General features: G+C 41.1%; 2 protein-coding genes across 3 annotated transcripts in view; one reads left to right on the plus strand and one right to left on the minus strand.

The window, feature by feature from the left end:
• TFB2M (transcription factor B2, mitochondrial) overlaps positions 1–7,366 on the minus strand; it is a 24,968-nt gene extending 17,602 nt beyond the window's left edge. Inside the window, exons 1-2 of the mRNA XM_012000944.1 lie at positions 6,875–7,366; positions 5,398–5,486 (exon numbers count right to left, since the gene is read on the minus strand). Of these exons, the coding sequence (XP_011856334.1) occupies positions 5,398–5,486; positions 6,875–7,187 (402 nt within the window). The 5' untranslated portion in view covers positions 7,188–7,366. The remainder of the gene's footprint in view (positions 1–5,397; positions 5,487–6,874) is intronic.
• A 6-nt stretch (positions 7,367–7,372) lies between these two features.
• CNST (consortin, connexin sorting protein) overlaps positions 7,373–20,346 on the plus strand; it is a 133,893-nt gene continuing 120,919 nt past the window's right edge. Inside the window, exon 1 of one of the 2 annotated variants that reach the window (XM_012000964.1) lies at positions 7,373–7,711. The gene's annotated coding sequence lies outside the window, so the exon portion shown is untranslated. Of the gene's footprint in view, positions 7,712–11,005; positions 11,112–20,346 lie in introns of those variants that run through there. The other variant, XM_012000969.1, reaches the window with a different exon arrangement.

Raw genomic sequence — 20,346 nt, forward strand, 5'->3', positions numbered from 1 at the left:
TTTGGGAGACAGAGTCTCGCTCTGTTGCCAGGCTGGAGTGCTGTGGCACCATCTCGGCTCTCTGCAACCTCTGCCTCCCGGGTTCAAGTGATCCTGTGCCAGCCTCCTGACTAGCTGGGACTACAGGTGCACGCCACCACACTCAGCCAATTTTTTGTATTTTTAGTAGAGACAGGTTTCACCATGTTGGCCAGGATGGTCTCAATCTCTTGACCTCATGACATGCCTGCCTTGGCCCCACAAAGTGCTGGGATTACAACCACCACACCCAGCTGAATTATCTTTTTACAAAAAATATTTCTACCTCCATGAAGATGTAAAGAAAATATTACTAACACACCCAAAATTTAACAGAGGAAGTAAAAATCAATTAATACCTGAAAAGTGGCAAAAGTACAATAATATTACCAAGAAAAAGCCCCCCAAACAGAAATAACCTATCACAAATTTTTATTTATCCGTTCACTTTTTTTTTTCTTTGAGACAAGCTGTCAACCAGGCAGGAGTGCAGTGGCGCAATCTCAGCTGACTGCAGCCTTGATCTCCTGGGCTTGAGTGATCCTTCCACCTCAGTCCCACAGGTAGCTAGGACTACAGGTGTATACCATCACGCCCACTAATTTTTGGATTTTTTGTAGCAACAGGGTTTCGCCATGTTGCCCAGGTTGGTCTCAAACTACTGAGCTCAAGAGATCTGCTCACCTTGACCTCCCAAAGTGCTGGGATTACAGGTATGAGCCACTGCACCTGGCCCCACTTACTTTATCATAATGGCTTCAGCTATTCAAAAGCTTTTCATGCCACTCTCTGACTGCTTAGTAGTGGCTACCTGAAGCACTGGGCAAAGATTCTGACAGCATGGTTGGCCTCATATAGAGAACTGTGAGCCATCTGCTTTGGTCATGGGAAGAAAAAATGAAAGATGTTTCACAGTAAAGAAAAACAATTAAAATATGAAAGTGAAAGGCAGATGGATTCAAGAGAATATCTTTCTTCTAAGGGAATCTAGTCAGCTATCCACCAAACAAGTGAACTTAGCTCATCTCCATAATTTTCATTTACTTTTTCTAAAGACAGAAGCAACTATATACCTTGTTTGCTAGAGGAGGTCTAATATACCTCAGTCTTCTCACTGCTGTGATTTGCTCACCTTGCAGTAGTACTAGAGACCTTCGTAGTTAGGGCAAGAATCAGTTATAGACTCCATAAACTTAAATTGAAGTTCCAAAAAGAAAACAACAAAACAATAAGGCGTTATGTTTTTAATGCGTACATTGATGTTTCTGTGCACAGAAAATTCTATTAATATTTATTAAGGTTTAAAATGATGTAACTTGAAGTTATTAATTCAAACACCTAGTTTTTCTTAAGCATTTGCATTTAACCTATGAATATTATCCTATTTCTAAATCTAGTAAAATATTTTTTCCTCTTATTTTTTATTGAGATGAGTCTCACTATGTCCGCAGGCTGGTCTCAAACTCCTGGCCTTAAGTGATCCTCCTGTCTCAGCCTCCTAAGTGTCTGGGATTACAGGCGTGTGATACCATGCCCAGCTCAAATTCTGGTAAATTTTGGCCAGGTGCGGTGGCTCACACCTGTAATCCCAGCACTTTGGGAGGCCAGAGGGCGGATCACCCAAGGTCAAGAGTTTGAGATGAGCATGACCAACATGGTGAAACCCTGTCTCTACTAAAAATACAAAAGTAAGCCGGGGTGGTGGCGCACCCCTGTAATTCCAGCTATTGGGGAGGCTGAAGTGGGAGAAATCGCTTGAACCCAGGAGGCAGAGGTTGCAGTGAGCTGAGATTGCGCCACTGCACTCTAGCCAGGGTGACAGAGTGAGACTCCATCTCCAAAGTAAATAAACAAATAAAATTAAAAAAAATTTTTAAATCTAGTAAATTTTAACAATCCGTTTCAAGGGGAAGTTTTAAAAAGACTAGAGGAAGGGAAAGACTGGGGGTGGAAATCATATGTCTTTGGTCCCAATAATTTCGAGGTGCCTACTGTGTGATCCAGGTAGAGGTGTCAGGTAGGAAGCTGCAGCCCTGAATAAGCTGTCAGTGGAGTGGTCCAGGCTGACGATATAAATGTGTGGGAATTTGGCTTGTTGCAGGTAATTTAAGTCAGGGGTCCACACTAGGGAGACACAGAGGACCAGCCCTGAAGGTAGACTATGTCCAAAGTCTAACGACAAGACACTGAGAATACGAGTAAGGAGGAAACCCAGAAGAGGGCGGTGTCATGGAAGCTAAAAGAAAGAGTACCCATCCAATGCATATGATTATCAGTCGACATGCACAGCAAGGCTGTCCAACCTGTGGCCTGCGGGCCGCGTACAGCCCGTGACGGCTTTGAATGCGCCCAACACAAATTCGTCATCTTTCTTAAAACATTATGAGATGTATGCATGGACCTTCTGGGTGATAGGAGTGAGACCCTGTCTCAAAAAAGAAAACGAAAATGTATAAACGATGAACACTTTATGGCTTCAACACACTTGTATGTTCTGAGAGGGCACCATACATTCTTGCTTTAGTACCTGTCAGTTAACACTCAACAATTCAAACATGGTAACAATCAAAGCTCCAGGATAAATAATTCAATTCATACAACAGAGAAATCACATTTGAAAATTCAACTGGATTGCACTAGGTTTTAAAAACAGGACCGGAAAATAACAGAAAAGGCAAGTAACCCTTGAGGTTCTACTAGTCATTAAGTTAGGTACGTCCCATTAAGTTTGTCTCATTTACCAGGCGCGGTGGGTCAGGCCTGTAATCCTAGCACTTTGGAGGCTGAGGCGGGCGGATCACCTGAGGTCAGGAGTTGCAGACTAGTCTGGCCAACATGGTGAAACCGTGTCTCTACTAAAAATACAAAAAACTCAGTCGGTCATGGTGGCGGGTGCCTGTAATCCCAGCTATCACCACTGAAACTCCTTTCAGTTTTCAGGAACAAACTTTAGGTGGCCAGAAGCATTATCCTATCCGCTAAGAGCACGACTTTAAGCCCCTGACTTAGAGCCACAAGAGTTCCGTTTACCTATTGTTACTTCTCTTTTCATTCTGGCAAACAGATTCATTCCACAAAATTTTATTTGAATAGCTTTTCAATATATCATAACAACAGTTACTAAAAAGTGAGAGAATATGTACTAACGGTTGAGTACAACTTAGTGCTAGTAGAAAATAAGAGCCTTAAAAGAGAAAAAACTAGTTCTAATCAAAGACTGGATTTAATCAATGATGTTTATATATTGAGCTTACATTTATAGCTTCAGAAACATTTTGTTATTGATATTCCTACCACAATTATTATTTCAAAAATTCTCCTTTTTTCAGTAAAACAACTGTTTTAAAATTAAACTCTTATCTTGAAGACATTTTTTTCTTTTGAGACTGAGTTTTGTTCTTGTAGCCCAGACTGGAGTGCAATGGCACGATCTCAGCTCATTGCAACCTCCACCTCCCGGGTTCAAGTGATTCTCCTGCCTCAGCCTCCCAAGTAACTAGGATTACAGGCATGAACCACCACGCCCAGCTAATTTTTTGTATTTTTAGTAGAGGTGGGGTATCACCACATTGGCCAGGCTGGTCTTGAACTCCTGACCTCAAGTGATCTGCCCACCTCAGCCTCCCAAAATGCTGGGATTACAGGCATGAGCCTCGGTTGCTCAGTCTTGAGGATCTTACAGAAAACAGCAACTACTGTGTTACAGAATAACAAACTTTAAATAGAAATAAAGACATTTTAATACAATCTTAATTACTTTGTGAACATGTAGATTAACCTTTCAATATAGGCTTTTTTTTTTTCCCTCAAAACAGGATAAAAGTTATCTTCTTGTTTTTAATTTCCAAGTTGAAATTACAGATGACTATGTTTACTGAATCACATTTCAGGACGTTAAATCTTTGGACAATTATGTGTTCTTTTTTTCTTCACATTTTTGGAACTCCTTCAGATTTAAATCAATTAAATAACGTAGCTAAAACTTGAACTCTTTTCAAAACAGTAAGTTGTAGAATAACAATAATACTCATAGTTTTAAAAGAATTAAACAACTGGATCTGACAGACATTTTCACAATTTTTTGTTGTCATGCAATTCTGGATACAGGCATTCTGCATGGTTTCACAAAGTTGGCATAGAGAAGTATAAGTTTCGTAAATTGAAGCTGAAGATTATAAAAGAGGGAAGGAGAATGAGAATAAGAGGCTGGCTAAAGATGCAAAGAATTTCCACTTCTTCATTGTTATGTAAATGTATCTGCTTTTTAAGAAGCACAATCACTGAAAAATCTATTTGGAAAATGCCTTCACTCTATGCAACTATATCTGACTACACGCTGAGCATCCCTAATTCAAAAATTCTGAAATACTCCAAAATGTGAAACTTTTTGAGTGCCAACATGATGCCAAAAGTGGAAAATTCCACACCCGACCTTCTGTGACAGGTTTGCAGTGAAACCCCGTCTCTACTAAAAATACAAAAATCAGCTGGGCATAGTGGCAGGCGCCTGTAATCCCAGCTACTTGGGAGGCTGAGGCAGAAGAATCGCTTAAACCTGGAAGGCAGTGGTTGCAGTGAGCGCCGAGATCACACCATTGCACTCCAGCCCTGGGTGACGAGGGAAACTCTATGTTAAAAAAAAGAAAAAAAAGTTAGGGATGATGACGATGTCAAACAACCAGATTGTTCACATGGGTGGTGGACACAGTGACACTTTTGCTTTCTGATGGCCCAATGTATACAAATTTTGTTTAATGCACAAAATTATTTAAAATATTATACAGAATTGCCTTTAGGCCTTATGAATAAGATGTGTATGAAACAAAAAAGGAATTTTTAGACTCAGGTCCCATCCCCAAGATATCTCATTAGGTATATGCAAATATTGCAAAATATGAAAAAATTTGAAATCCAAAACACTTGTGTTCCCAAGCATTTCAGATAAAAGATACTTAATTTGCATGCCAACCTTTCTGGCCTTTGAAACCCTAAATCTAGAGGTTACATAGACCCATTAACCTAACATTAGCACTTACTCCAGTTAGATTCCAAGCTCACAGAAGAAAGGAGCACAGCACAGCTTAGCAGAAATGAGGAAACAAGCCTAGGGATGCCAGTTATACACTTTGTTCAAAGTCAGCCAACCAGGCTGTAGCTGACCTAGAACTAGCAAACAAGTCTCAGAACCCCTCATGTTTCAGCCATTCAACAGCACCGAATATTAACTGTGTTCTAGTCACTGGGAATAAACAAGATATTTCAGAGATGGCTCCCTAAAAGATATTCTACTTAAAAACCTGTGTGCTTAATTTTATTTCCTTAAACCACTTACAGGTAGTTAACCAAACAATAACATATGTTTAGAAACTAAAAATATACCTCCAAATGTGGAATAAAAGTTTTGTCACTTTCGAGGGCAACCACTGTGGCACCAGCTTCAAGTAATGCCTCAGTGAGGATTCCAGGACCTGGCGCATTAACAGAATGAAAAGTTTATTTGCACAAGAAACAACATAATCTCTTTCAATACCCAACTTTAGATGTTCCACATGTTATCATCTGATTTTAAATCTGACAGCATCCCCCAAGTAGATGTCACTCTCCTTTTTACATTTCAGGAAACAGGAGATTATATACAGTTATTTGACTCCAGCATCAAAAGCGCTGCAGCTTGGCTTCGACATCATTGTCAGTGACTGCAAAACTTTTTCTTTTTTGCGACGAAGTCTCACTCTGTCGTCAGGCTGGAGTGCAGTGGGACTATCTCAGCTCACTGCAACCTCTGCCTCCTGGGTTCAAGCGATTCTCTTGTCTCAGCCTCCCGAATAGCTGAGATTACAGGCGCCCGCCACCACGCCCGGCTAATTTTGTATTTTCAGTAGAGACAGGCTTTCACCATGTTGGCTCCAGGCTGGTCTGGAACTCCTGACCTCAAGGGATCCACTCGCCTCGGCCTCTGAAAGTGCTGGATTACAGGCGTGAGCCACCGCACCCGGCCAAAACTTGCACACTTCATCACTGTGATTCACTACCTCTTAGAAGAAACATACCACAATAAAATAGATGGCCTCTAGCCTCTCACTTACTCATGGACTACACGGATGCTTTAACTATCAAAGAGATTGTCAAGCCTAAACAGAACTGCCTGTGATACGAAATGGTGCTTTAAAATATTATTATTCAAAAAGCCTACAAATCTTGTGTTCTTAGCATCCTGCTACTGTCTATAGCGAATGCGCGGAAGAATAAGATAACATCATTTTTTCAGCTGGCAGAGGTTTGCAACTCTTTTGGAGAGATGATAAGATCCAAGAGCATGTTTTATCAAAACATTGTGTAAAGTGCAAACTGCTACAGAAATATTTTGTGGTGTCATTAATGATATAGACTCTACGCTTATGTTGTGGGCAATCTCTCCAACTAAGGAACTTCCAAAAAAAGACCCGTATCTGGCCAGGCGCGGTGGCTCACGCCTGTAATTCCAGCACTTTGCGAGGCCTAGGCGGGTGGATCACAAGGTCAAGAGATCACAAGGTCACAAGGTCAAGAGACCATCCTGGCCAACATGGCGAAACCCCGTCTCTAATAAAAATAAGAAAATTAGCTGCGCGTGGTGGCGGGCGCCTGTACTTCTTGCTACTCGGGAGGCTGAGGCAGGAGAATCGCTTGAACCCGGGACGCGGAAGTTGCAGTGAGCCGAGATCGCCCCATTGCACTCCAGCCTGGCGACACAGTGAGACTCCGTCTCAAAACAAAACAACAAAAAAACCTAGTATCTTAAATAGCACCCCGACGAGGGTCAATACGTTTGAATAAATGATGAACATCCAAGAAAATGCAATCCAGCTGGACTTACCTGGGTTGCACTCCAGCAGTAAGTGTGGAGGTCTATTTGGTTTTCCGCATACGGTCTGCGCCAGGGTCTCAGCCAATCTCCGATCGGTTACGTAACGCTTAAAGTCTAAGCTGGACCTAGACGCCTTCCTTGGCGGATTCCTGAAATCCGGTTCGGGCAACAGCTGCGGAGAGGAGTCAGCCAGGCCACGGCGGTTCCTCGCCGGCAAGTGCTTTCGCGTCGCCGCTCCAGACCCTAAAATGCAAAAGCGACCAGCGCCCGCCAAGGCGGAGAGCCTCAGCCGCAGAGGAAGCCCGGCTACTGGGATCCACATGTCCTTGTCTCTCAGGCCCGCTCCAAAGACTACCCAGCGTCGCTACTTCAGTGAACCCCAGGCACGGTATCCCACGTGGAACATTTCCTGGCGTCCGGGCCAGGTCAAGCGGAAGTAAACACTACAGCCCGCGCATGCGAACAGCGGAGCCCTCGGCTTTTCTCCCTCACTTCCGCTTCCGCCTCGGCTCAGCCGCCCAAGGATTGTGAGTGGACCGTTGAGGAGAGCGACAGACCATCCGGTTGGTGTCCGGACTCGCACTCTATGGTTGTCCGCGCTCTGCGCTTCCTCTCTAGCCGCCAGTGCTCTATGCTCCGCGGTCGCGGGCGGCCAGCCTCCAGCCGGCCAGCCGCGAGGGGTGCGCAGAGGGAGGCGGGGCGGAAAGGCGAGAGGTGTCTCCTCCACCGGAGCCACGGGAGACCCGAGCAAGCTCCGTGACAGCACGTCGGCCGCCATGTCGCCGAGTGGGGCTGGAGACAGACCCGGCGCCCAGCGGTAGCCCTCCTTGCGCCTCCGATTCCCAGGTGAGGAGAGGAGGAGCGGGATGCAGGGGCACCCGCCGGCTCCTGGCCGGGATGGAGAGGCGTTCGGAAGCCCCTCGCTCCTCCCCCTGCGCTGTCCTCCTCCAGTCGCGCTGCCTCTGCCCTCCCGGTGAGGTGTAGCCGGTCCCCTCACCTCCTCCGCCTCTCAGGTCGCCTGTTTTCCTCTCCTTTCTCAGCTGCTGTGGGTCTCCTATTGCTGCGCGTCGCGCCAATTTCTCTCTCCCTGGGGGACTAGCGCCAGAAGTCGTTCCTCGCCCGGCTCCTGGAGGAGCCTGCGGCTTCCACGGTCTCCATTCCTGTCTGTTCCGTGGCCCACAGCCCGCTCTCCCCACCCTGGTGGATGGTTTTCATTCCCTCCCCACACCTGGTCCCCCCCATCACCACCACTTTGGTTGTCGAGAACCGCCTGGTGTCTCCCTTCCTTTCCTCTCTCTGGGCCAATATTTTCCTTAATTTTTTCAGTTTGTGTGTTTGAAAGACTTAAGATTAAAAATGAAGAATTAAAAGCTTACAGTTCCTTTCTCAGCTTAACAAGATTAACACTTTAGGATGCTTATTTTATTCCTTATGTAAACTTAGTCAAACACATCCTACTGTGGAATGCGATTTAAAAGACCCAATTTTGAAGACTAAAAATAGCATGCTGTAATGGAAATTTTGGCAGTCTTTTTTTTTTTTTTTTTTTAACCTATTGGGCAATGTTACAAGACACGGTTCTTTGAGAGTGTTTTCGGTGTTTCAGGATCAAACTTAGAAAGAGCTTTTACCCATTATCCTTACCACCAAGGCAAGAAACGGCAGCCAATCAACTCCGTGTCTCAAAATACGTACAATCCTTTCTGCTTACTCTACTGAGAGCGTAATTGAGTTTGGCATTTAACTGCACAAGGAAAAGGTTCCTAAGGAATGTATCACCTAGCAAATAGTCTGAAGATTATACTCATGAAGCTCAAACGGATAAGGAATTGACAACCAAGTATGACCTTTTGTGGATTATAAATTCGTTAGGACATCGTAGAAAATATCTCATCAACTGTTTGTTGTACAAACTCTGGGGACTCACTCATTGGTCTTAATTTCCTTACATTCTTTTTTCGTATAGTTTTCTCACTGACAATTTTCTAGAAATGACTTTGCATCCCCTGAACCTGTCCCTATTACTGAGCTGCCTCCCCCTCTCCCCTTAAAAAACATTTTCACAGATTCAGAAATACACTTTTTTTCCCCCTCCAGGACCTGGAGTCCTAGATATTTTCAAATCAGATGAAATAGAGTTATGTCTCTATGGTTCACTCATGGAAATGTGTCGTTGAATTTCTTACTTTTTAAATATACTTTTAAAAAAAATTATGGTGGCTGGGTATGGTAGTTCATGCCTGTAATCCCAGCATTTTGGGAGGCCAAGGTGGGAGGATCACTTGCAGCCGGGAGTTCGAAGCCAGACTGGGCAACATAGACTCTGTCTCTTTAAAAAAAAAAAAAAGAAAAGAAAAAAAAGAGAAAAAGAAAAATAAACACATTGTGGTTTTTTTAAAAAACCGTATTTTAAAATGCACTGTCTTATTTCATAATGTTTGTGAACCAAAGTTGGCCTACTGAGTCCTAGAAAAACTGATGTCATTTTTAATTTTGCTTTTGGGTGTTACTATATTCTTTTGGTTTTGGTAAGGAGAATTACATTGTAATATTTCCTTTTTACAGTGTTGATGGTTCATTTGTTTGTAATTGAAGGTACTTAAATAATAAAAAGACAGATTTTTGTACATCTTATTTTTTTCTGAGGTCCCAGGTGCTGAGAATGTTGATTTCACCTTAAAGATGAACTTTATGATCAGGATTTAGACATACTTTATTAGAAAAACTCAATTGGTGTGCAGTATTTCCCATCTTTTTTCTTAAGAAGTGTGGTTTTCTATCCCATGCTGTTTGTACCTTTTTGAAGTAATTTTTTTTTTTTGAGATGGAGTCTACTCTGTCGCCCAGGCTGGAGTGTAGTGGTGCAATCTCGGCTCACTATATAACCTCCACCTTTCAGGTTCAAGCAGTTTCTCCGGCCTCAGCCTCCCAAGTAGCTGGGATTACAGGCACCTGCCACTATGCCCAGCTAATTTTTGAGTTTTTAGTAGAGACGGGGTTTCACCATGTTGGCCAGGCTGGCCTTGAACTACTGACCTCAGGTGATCCCCCGACCTCGGCCTCCCAAAGTGCTGGGATTACAGGCATGAGCCACCACACCTTTAAAATGGTGCAAAGACAAAGTGATTCTGCTGATGATTTTTATAATCTCCAAAATTATCTTGTTCTCTCAATTAAGTTGGTAGCAAAGAGAAAATACTTTTGTTCCTGCTTTTTACATTTAAATATATTTATTTATTTGTAAAGGTGGAGTTTCACTATGTTGCCCAGGCTAGTCTCAAATTCCTGGCCTCAAGCAATCGTCCCACCTCAGCCTCCCAAAGCACTGGCATTACAGGCATGAGCCATCACACCCAGCCTCTTTTGGCTTTTAAATGACAGCCGTAATTAGGAAATGCCAAGCAATAGTCCTTGCTTGCTGTCAGAATTGAGGTTGTAGGTCTGTAGCAGCAGTGTTCCATAGAAATACAATGCAAGCCGTATAAGTAATTTGAAATTTTCTAGTAGTGATATTAAGAAAATAAAAAGAAACGGTAAAATTTTAGTAGTATATTTTGTTTAATCTTATGTATGCTATTTTAGCATGAAATCAATTTTAAAAGTTAATGGAGCTATTTTGCATTATTTCATACTGAATGTTACCTTTCTGAGCAGCACATATGATAGATCCTCACATGATTTTTAAGCTGTCTTCCTACACGGAGAGTCTGATTGTGTGGGGTAAATGAAAAACTCCTCTTCCTGAAGTGCTGTGGTATTCAATTTGAGAAGTTTCTATGCAGGAAGAGAGTTCTAAGTCTCTTCCTCTTAGTGTTTTTGTTTTGTTTTGTTTTGTTTTGTTTGTTTTGAGACCGATTCTCACTCTGTTGCCCAGGCTGGAGTGCAGTGGCAGTCCCTGAGCCCTAAACTCCTGGGCTCAAATGATCCTTCCACCTCAACCTCCCAAAGTGTGGAGATTACAGGCGTAGCCACCATGCCCAGCCTCTTTCTCTTAGTGTTGACTATGTTAACGCTGAGCCCCATGCTTGTTTCGTGAGGCTCATAAGATGAATAGTGTTCAGTCATTTCCTGGCGTGTCATTGTTATTAGTTATTTACATCTACACGTCAACAGTGTGTCGAGGCACAGTGTGAGTTTCTGTCTACTAAATTGTAGGGAGAACTTGAGGACCTACAAGAAGATTGAAGTTTATTGTGAACAGATAGAGTACCTGTTGTTGCAGAGTTATTTTCTGAATCAGTTTCAGGTAAGGCTAAGAGTTTTATAAATGTGCTTCTTTTATCCTGGTGTTTCTTATCAAGGGAAAGATCAAATCTTTGAGCAAAATTTAGAAAGGAAGAGAGTAAGTTTTATGGCTGTAGAATGCTGGGAGTCTGAGTAAAGTAAAAGATTAACTTGCTTATGGTGGTTTAGGGAAATTTAAAAGAAAAGATGGCAGTTTTTATATAAAGCAACTGACATACTGTCTCCATACGTGCCTTAAGTTGTTTTTGCAACAAGGGTGGTGATTTACATAGAACCGTCTCTGGTTCAGAGCTGCTGTAACAAAGGTAGCTCTAAAGCCAGTTAACCTCCATGGGGATCAGTCAGACCCATGGTTGTTCCTGTCTTGACCTCTGTGCTCTGATAAACTTCCCTAAATACTACTTTAGCTGCAGTGTGTTATGTCGACATCAATAGCAAAATTAGCCTGAAGGCCTAATTAATATTCCATGTAGTTTAATACAGGAAACATGCCCTCTTCTCAACCTTTATGGTATGAAGAAATTTTAAATTACCTGATCAGTGAACAAACTCCCTCTGTCAAATATAGTCATGATAGACCTGGCACAATGTAGGGACTGTGGGGAGTGTTAGAGGATCAAAGACAGAATTGGGGAAGGGGTGTAGTTATTGGATGTTGCTTGTTTTGTGAGCGATGTGTGGATGTTCTTTAAGAAAATAATAATGTTTTCTTTTAAATTTAAAACTAGATAGCCGTTTATTGGCACCCTTTTAGTTGGATAAAAGAGAAAATACATTGCTTGGTTTCTACAAGTGAGTCTTAGCAAATTTATTGTAGTTATTTTAGGAAGAGTAATTGGTAGTGCAGTAATCTTCAGTTTTTAAAAAACTCTGATAAGGTTTAAATGGGCTTTAAAAGCATTACATGCTTATTGAGAAATTGTAACTTAATATATGTGTGTCTTGATACTATTATGTAACCTTTCCAGTTTAGGGCCTTCAAGATTCACGTGAATACAGGCTTTCCTTTATGTAGCAGTCATTCTCATGGGGGAAATTATATATCCTTTCAGGGAATAATTTTGTTTTTTAAGCATTTGAAATAATTATTTGTAATATTCTTTAAAGAACACATCATTAGCAGAATTCTGAAGTCTTATAATAGCTTGAGATTTCTTAAATTGTTTTTATCCTTTTTGAGACAGGGTCTATCCTTTTTGAGACAGTGTCTTGCTCCATCGCCTAGGCTGGAGTGCAGTGGTGCGAGATCTCGACTCACTGCAACCTCCAGCTCCGGGGTTCAAGTGATTCTCCTGCCTCAGCCTCCCGAGTAGCTGGGATTACAGGCGTGTGCCACCACACCCAGCTAATTTTTTGTATTTTTAGTAGAGGCAGAGTTTCACCATGTTGGCCAGGCTGGTTTCAAACTCCTGACCTCAAGTGATCCACCCATCTCGGCCTCCCAAAGTGCTGGGATTAAAGGCATGAGTGAACAAACTCCCTGTGTCAAATATAGTCATGATAGACCTGGCACAATGTAGGGACTGTGGGGAGTGTTAGAGGATCAAAGACAGAATTGGGGAAGTGGTGTAGTTATTGGATGTTGCTTGTTTTGTGAGCGATGTGTGGATGTTCTATAAGAAAATAATAATGTTTTCTTTTAAATTTTATTTAAAATTTATCTAAGACTAGATAAATGGCTATCTAGTTTTTATCTTAGTTTTGAGATCCTGCTCTTTAACATTTTGGAGGTGGAAACTTTTTGCCATATACCCTCCACCCTTCCATCTCTTAGGACTTCCTGTTTTTCATCATCATTAGCCATGTGGAAAGGAAAGACAGTTTGTGCCTATCAAAATACTGACAAATCAGTATCTTGTCAGTATTTTGTCAAATCTCAAACTAAAATTCCTTTTAGACAGAGAAAAATTCTGAAACAGTAAATGGTAAATTTTGTCACATTTATTTACTTATTTTAGAGATGAGGTCTCACTATATTGCCCAGATTAGCCTTGAACTCCTGGGCTCAAGTGATCCTCCTGTGGTAGCCTCCTGAGCTGGGACTACAGGCATGTGCCACACTGTCTGGTTAGTCACCCTTCATCGACATTTGGGCATTTGATATTTAAATTGACAGTATCTAGGCAATTATAGAAGTTAACATTATTTTGCAATTGGCAAACGTATTAAATTTTCTTACAAGAATAGTTGCCCTGTTTTTTTCCTGGAGAGCCACTGCCTGATTAAATAATTACATATTTTTTTCTATCTTAGCTGCATTTTGAAAACTCAGTGAATTAGGTTACTGTGGTTTTCTAATTTGAATGAAAGTAAAGTAACCTTTAAAAATACTTTTTGGCCAGTCTCAGCCATGCCTGGGACTCGCGCCTGTAGTCCTGGCTACTCTGGAGGCTGAGGTGGGAGGATCACCTAAGCACAGGAGGCCGAGGCCGCAGTGAAGCATGACTGCACCACTGTGCTCTGCACTCCAGCCTGGGTGACAGAGTAAGACCCTGTCTCAAAAATGCACAAATACATGAATTAAATAAAGTACTTTTTATGTTACAGAGTTTGAAATAAGTTATTAAAAAATTTGGGAATTTTATAAGATCAAATGCTGCTGTCCTTGAGTATTGGGTAACATACTGCTTATATTTTGATTTTTTGTAAGCATTGTCTTTGTTCATTATTTTTCTCTTTTGCAGCTGTTAGTATACAACTGAATCTTAAAAATAATTTTTAGATGAACTGAAAAACATTACCTAAGATTTTTTAGTGAGGATTTATTTTTGTGAAAATTCGTGTGGTTTATTATTTAAATAGACATGAGATCTCACTATTTTGCCCAGGCTAGTCCTGAACTCCTCAGCTCAAGTGATCCTCCTGCCTTGGCCTCCCAAGGTACTGGGATTATAGACATGAGCCACCACTCCCAGCCAAAAATGTGTTTTATTTGTTGAATAATAAATAGGGGAGTTATTTAGTTTTGTGTCAGGTATGTGGTTTTTCTAATTATTAATTTTTTAGAAAAATAGAAGCAGGGTTTCGCCATGTTGCCCAGGCTGGTCTTGAACTCCTGAGCTCAAGCAGACTGCCTACTTCAGCCTCTCAAAGTGCTGGGATTACAGGTGTGAGTCACCGCGCCAGGCCTGAGTTAATTGTTTTTACCTCATGAAGCAACAAAGAACATTTTAGATTTTTTTTTCCCACTTGTGAAGCACGAAAAAGTTTACTTAGATTGGGTCTTTTAAAAATTCATGTAACCAACATGATTTCCTCCCTCAGAGTCAACTCAGATGAAAAGAGAGGTGGACATTTGTGCAAATTATACTGGTTATAATTATTGTGAAATTTAGTTTCCTGGAAAAGTCATTATTGATACCCATTTGTGGCATCTTAATTCAAATTCAGCCATCAGGCTTTATTTTAAATAATTTACACAGTAATCTCTAGATTATTTTTGCTACAAGTATTTTTAAAATTTTGTTGTTGAGTTCTTTGCCATGCCAGTTAGAGTTATATCTGTAGCATTGGATAAGCACTGTAAAGAGCCAAAATTAGAAGTAATGCCCTTTGTCTTCCCTATTTTAATCATGTAATATATGTTTTGTGACTCGGAAGAGAGAAGATAGTCTGTCTTATTAGTATTACATTTGAACTCTCTCTTTTTTTTTTTTTAATACTTTAAGTTCTAGGGTACATGTGCACAACGTTCAGATTTGTTACATATGTATACATGTGCCATGTTGGTGTGCAGGACCCGGTAACTCGTCATTTACATTAAGTATATCTCCTAATGCTATCCCCCACCCCTGAACTCTTGTTTTAAAATTAATATAATAGATCATATATTCACCAAAGCTCATCTTTTCTCTAGCCAGAGAAAGATGTATTTCAAAATAACCTAAAGTAAAATAGTATTTAATTCAAGAAGTTAGTTTTTATTATATCAAGTGACCTCTTGGTTGGTTATAGTTTCATGCATTCTGATGCTTATGGGCTTTTTATCCTTCCTTTCTCACTGTATAGCTGGGGAAAACCTAGGGATTGCCCAGCTTCAAATGCCAACAGAGCTTTAACCTATGTGTCCTTGGCTTGCCTTCCCTGAAGCCTCAAAGAGTATAGCTGTGAGCGCAAAAACCTTATGAGCAGAAATTCTGCTCCAGGAACACGTATCTAGGCTGAGGAAACATATTCTAAGAATATCTGTTTTGTAACTGAAGCTTCCATGTACTTGTGTAATGCTTTGTGTAAAACCATGTACTTTGTATAGCCTTTGCCGGAGAGTTTCCATTTTCCTCCAACTCTTCAGTGTAAGTGAGAAACTGGGCCCAGAATGTCTCTATAGATTATTCTGCCTTCCCTCACCTTTTAGTTTTTTCCATGGAAAGCTGACAGGTCAGAATAGGTCATATTTTATTAGAAACTTGAAAGTGGCAGGGGATAGAAGTGCAAATCTTATTCTTTGCCCCTTTTTTCCTTCTTGATTACAAAGTAATGATGCTCCAAATATTTTTTTAAAAGGTTGTAAATTTTAACTTGAGGAAGACATGGTTATTCAAAAATTAGTGTTTTTTCTTTTCCTTTAAAAAAATTTTTTTTAGAGACAGTGTGTTGCACTATCGCCCAGGTTGCCATCCAGTGGCATGATTGTAGCTCCGTGCAGCCTCAAACTCCTGGACTCAAGCAGTCCTCTCACTTCAACCTCCCTAGTAGCTGGGACTGCAGGTGTGCACCACCATGCCCAGCTAACTTTTTTTTTTTAAAACTTTTTGTAGAGATAGGTCCTCCCTGTGTTGCCCCAGCTGGTCTAGAACTCATGGCTTCCTCCAGGAGCGATCCTCCTGCCTTGGCCTCCCAAAGCACAATACGTGTATTTTTCAGAGGAAATTCTCAGGTTTCATCAGATTTTTCAAGGAGTATGTTACTCAATAAAAGGACAAGAGCCACAGCATCAATTTGATTTAGTTGGTTATTGTATGTCTTTCCTAAATTTATCTTATAAGCAGCTATGGTTTTATAAGGATTCCTATGTAAAAGCATCATTTTTAGTAGTATTTTATTTAAAACAAAAATAATTTAATAGATTATGGGCCAGACCCGGTGGCTCACGCCTGTAATCCCAGCACTTTGGGAGGCCGAGGCGGGCGGATCACGAGGTCAGGAGACTGAGACCATCCTGGCTAACATGGTGAAACCCTGTCTCTACTAAAAATACAAAAAAATTAGCCGGACATGGTGGCGGGCGCCTGTGGTCCCAGCTACTTGGGAGGCTGAGGCAGGAGAATGGTGTGAACCTGGGAGGTGGAACTTGCAGTGAGCCGAGATCGCGCCACTGCACTCGAGCCTGGGCAACGGAGGGAGACTCCATCTCAAAAAAAAAAAAAAAAAGATTATGAAGAAAGTCATGGTGAGTCAAAGAACAAATCTGAACAAATCTTCCTCAAGTATTTTATTTATTTATCTATCTATTTATTTATTTTTGAGATGGAGTCTTGCTCTGTTGCCCAGGCTGGAGTGCAATGGCATGATCTTGGCTCACTGCAGCCTCCGCCTCCTGGGTTCAAGTGATTCTCACCTCAGCCTCCCAAGTAGCTGGGATTACAGGTGCCCGCCACCAAGCCTGGCTAATTTTTGTGCTTTCAGTAGAGATGGGGTTTCAGCATGTTGGCCAGTCTGGTCTTGAACTCCTGACCTCAAGTGATCCCCCTGGCTCGGCCTCCCAAAGTGCTGGGATTACAGGTGTGAGCCACCGCGTCTGGCTCCTCAAGTATTTTTTGCCTTGTATCTTTTATACCTTTAGGAATTACTCTTTATATTTTTCTAGTACCTTGTGGGGTATTTTTTTTTTTAATCATTTGTTTGTCCTCTGTGCATGTTCTAGAAAAGTGAATAATTATTGTGGTTGAGTTTTTGCTGCAAGTCCAAAGACTTATTCACAGACCTGGGATTAGGGTAAAGGCAACTGCTGTTTTGTGATGATGGGAAGAATGGGTCCATAGAGAGCTTGATTGTACAGACATGTTCCCTGATGAATAAGGAGTGGGTGAGAAACTGGGTACAGGTAGAAAAATTATTCTTGAAGAGTGGATAGAAACATTCTTCTACTGAGATGGAGGTGGAGCTTCTATTCACTTGTCCAGCTGAGACTCTGCTGAGCCAGGAATGGGCAGGCAGGGGACTGGAGACTGGTGATGAAGGCTGAGAACAGCTCTGGAGGAAGGGCGTCTGGCCAGCATTAAGGTTCCAGCTGAGGTTTCGTGGGTACCGCTTTGAGAGAGTTATTCATTTGTGTAGTTGTGATGCTCTTTAGCAATAGATTGCAGATTGGCGATGGGAGCAGAAAACGTAGTTAGATTGATCAGGGCTGGTGGTTTATAGGGTGAGTGCAGTAGAAGTGTAAGAAGACTGAGGAGTAGCAAGAGATGATACATGGATTCGATACTAGATAGGAAAGGAAGTCGTGCCAGGATGAGGCTGACTAACGTGACCAAAACATTGGCAGGAGTTCGGCACTCTTGTGGTGAACAGCTGGGGTGAGGGCTTGAGAGTAATCAAGGAATAGGAGTTTAGAGCCAGATAAAAGGATCTGGATGGTGCGATGTTGTTGAGACTCATCTGAATTGAACAGATTTGTTCTGTTTATTGTGATATTCAGTAACAACGTAAGACTGGAGTAACGCCGGCTAAATGACCAGACCGTAGGATATTATTATAGATTTTTGAGACACAAAAAATTATTCATTCCACAAGTATGTGAGGTCATTGCTTTTATTATGCAAAACAGAAAGATAGTATTTTCCGAAGATTAATCTGCCTCTGATACGCAGGATGGATTGAAAGGGATATGTGAGAAAATGAAAGCCTTAATTAAAAGTAAACATCGGCCTAAACTCTTTGAAATTTTATAACCTCTGAAATGATAGAATTAATGAGTTTTTGCTTTGTGTTCGTAAGAAGAGAAGAAATAAGCTAGTGAACTCCTGGCTTAGGTTTTGTAATTTTTAAAATTGTGTTTGCCATATAGATTTTATGTTCTTTATCCTACTCAAATTGATAAATTAATTTTAATTTATTGATAATCCATTTAACCTATACACTATGATATACATATGCAAGAAAATATGTCATGTTAGTGTATAATTTTGAAATATGGTAGATTTTGAATGACTGTTGAAACCCAACATTCCTATTAGCTTAATGGCTAATGTCATGAATGACTTTATATAGATTTAATTTTTTAAAGAAAGAAACAGGAAATATACATGAAAAGTCTTTTGGTTAGTATCATTTATAATTCATTTGGTATATATTGTATAGAATTTTATTTCTTCATTTTACTAGAATTTTAAATGTCACCTCTTTTGACTTAGGGTTCAGTAAACCTATTGTGAAAAGTTGTGAAACAGTTTGGATGAGTTACTTTTTAAGATCTATACAGTTCCACTATAGAGGTCTCCACTTTGTGCCCTGGACTACTGGTTTTGTAGGCATTCCTGTTTCTGTAGGTTATTGGCAATTACAGCAAGAGTCTCGGTGGTGCTCTAAAATAGGGTCCTAAGCAGTGGATATCTACTGAAACGGTTGATAAATACACTTTCTAAAAGAAAAAACCCACACATTTATTACATAACACATGTCAAAGTGACTTTCCACAGTGTGTGGCGCACAGACAGCACTTAGTAGATGGGGTGTTTTGTTTTTAATTTGCTAAACTTTTGTTACTACTTTGTATTTATTTGGGTTATTTTCTTTCTAAAGAGGGGAATAATATTAATATTTAAATTACCTGCATAACATTCAACATTCTTAGTGATTAAAAATAAACTTTTATGTCCTTGGTTCAATGATTTAAAAAACGTGTTTGAGTTTAAAATCTTACATTTAAATGTGCAAAATACAGAGAAATACAAAAATAAAAACTCGTGAGACCTGATTGTTTAAACGTGTGTAGCACATAGTTGAATTCCCATCAACTAAGAGGAAAAACTGTTAACATTTTGGTATATTTATTTTCAGTCTCTTTGGAGTGTGTGTTTTTACATAGTTGAGGTCATATTTACAATTTGTTTTAGATTCTTCTCTCATTATGGACACATAATGTATATTTTTTGTGGTTTTGTAACATGATAAACATTTCCCTATTATTGAGCATTTGTTTTCAGTTTTTTCCTCACTGCCACAGTGGTCTTATGTGTTCTCGTGTTGCTATTTAATAATAAAGAAATACCTGAGACTGGGCAATTAATTGTAAAGGGAAGAGGTTTATTTGGCTCACACTTCTGCAGGCTGTATGGGCATGACATCACTCAGCTTCCGGGGAGGCCTTAGGGAGCTTTTACTCATGGTGGAAGGTGAAATGAGAGCAGGCACATCACATGGCAAGAGCAGGAGCAAGCGCAAGCAGGATGTGCTACACACGTTTAAACAGTCAGGTCTCATAGGAACTCACTGTCGCGAGGACAGCAGCCAAAGGGATGGCGCTAAACCATTCATGAGAAATCCACCCCTACGGTCCAGTCAACAATCAGGTCTCACGAGAACTCACTCACTATCACGAGAACTCACTCGCCATCGCGAGGACAGCAGCCAAAGGGATGGCGCTAAACCATTCATGAGAAATCCACCCCTACTGTCCAGTCAACAATCAGGTCTCATGAGAACTCACTCACTAGAACTCACTCACCATCGGCGAGGACAGTGGCCAAAGGGATGGTGCTAAACCATTCATGAGAAATCCACCCCTACGGTCCAGTCAACAATCAGGTCTCACGAGAACTCACTCACTATCACGAGAACTCACTCGCTATCGCGAGGACAACAGCCAAAGGGATGGCGCTAAACCTGTCATGAGAAGTCCACCCCTACTGTCCAATCAACAATCAGGTCTCAGGAGAACTCACTCACTATCGCGAGGGCAGTGGCCAAAGGGATGGTGTTAAGCCATTGGTGAGAAATCCACCCCTACTGTCCAGTCAACAGTCAGGTCTCATGAGAACTCACTCCCTATTGCAAGGACAGCAGCCAAAGAGATGGTGCTAAACCATTCATGAGAAATCCACCCCTACGGTCCAGTCACCTGCTGCCAGGCCCCATGTCCAATACTGAGGATTACAATTCCACATGAGATTTGGGTGGGGACAAATATATAAACTATATCACCTTGGATAAGCTATTTAGCTTCCTTTCCCCTTAGTTTTCACATTTATAAATGTGGGAAATAATAATTCCTAAGAGTTATGAGGATTAAATGACAT

The sequence above is a fragment of the Mandrillus leucophaeus genome, unplaced genomic scaffold, assembly GCF_000951045.1.
Source record: "Mandrillus leucophaeus isolate KB7577 unplaced genomic scaffold, Mleu.le_1.0 Scaffold1173, whole genome shotgun sequence".
Lineage (NCBI taxonomy): Eukaryota > Metazoa > Chordata > Mammalia > Primates > Cercopithecidae > Mandrillus > Mandrillus leucophaeus.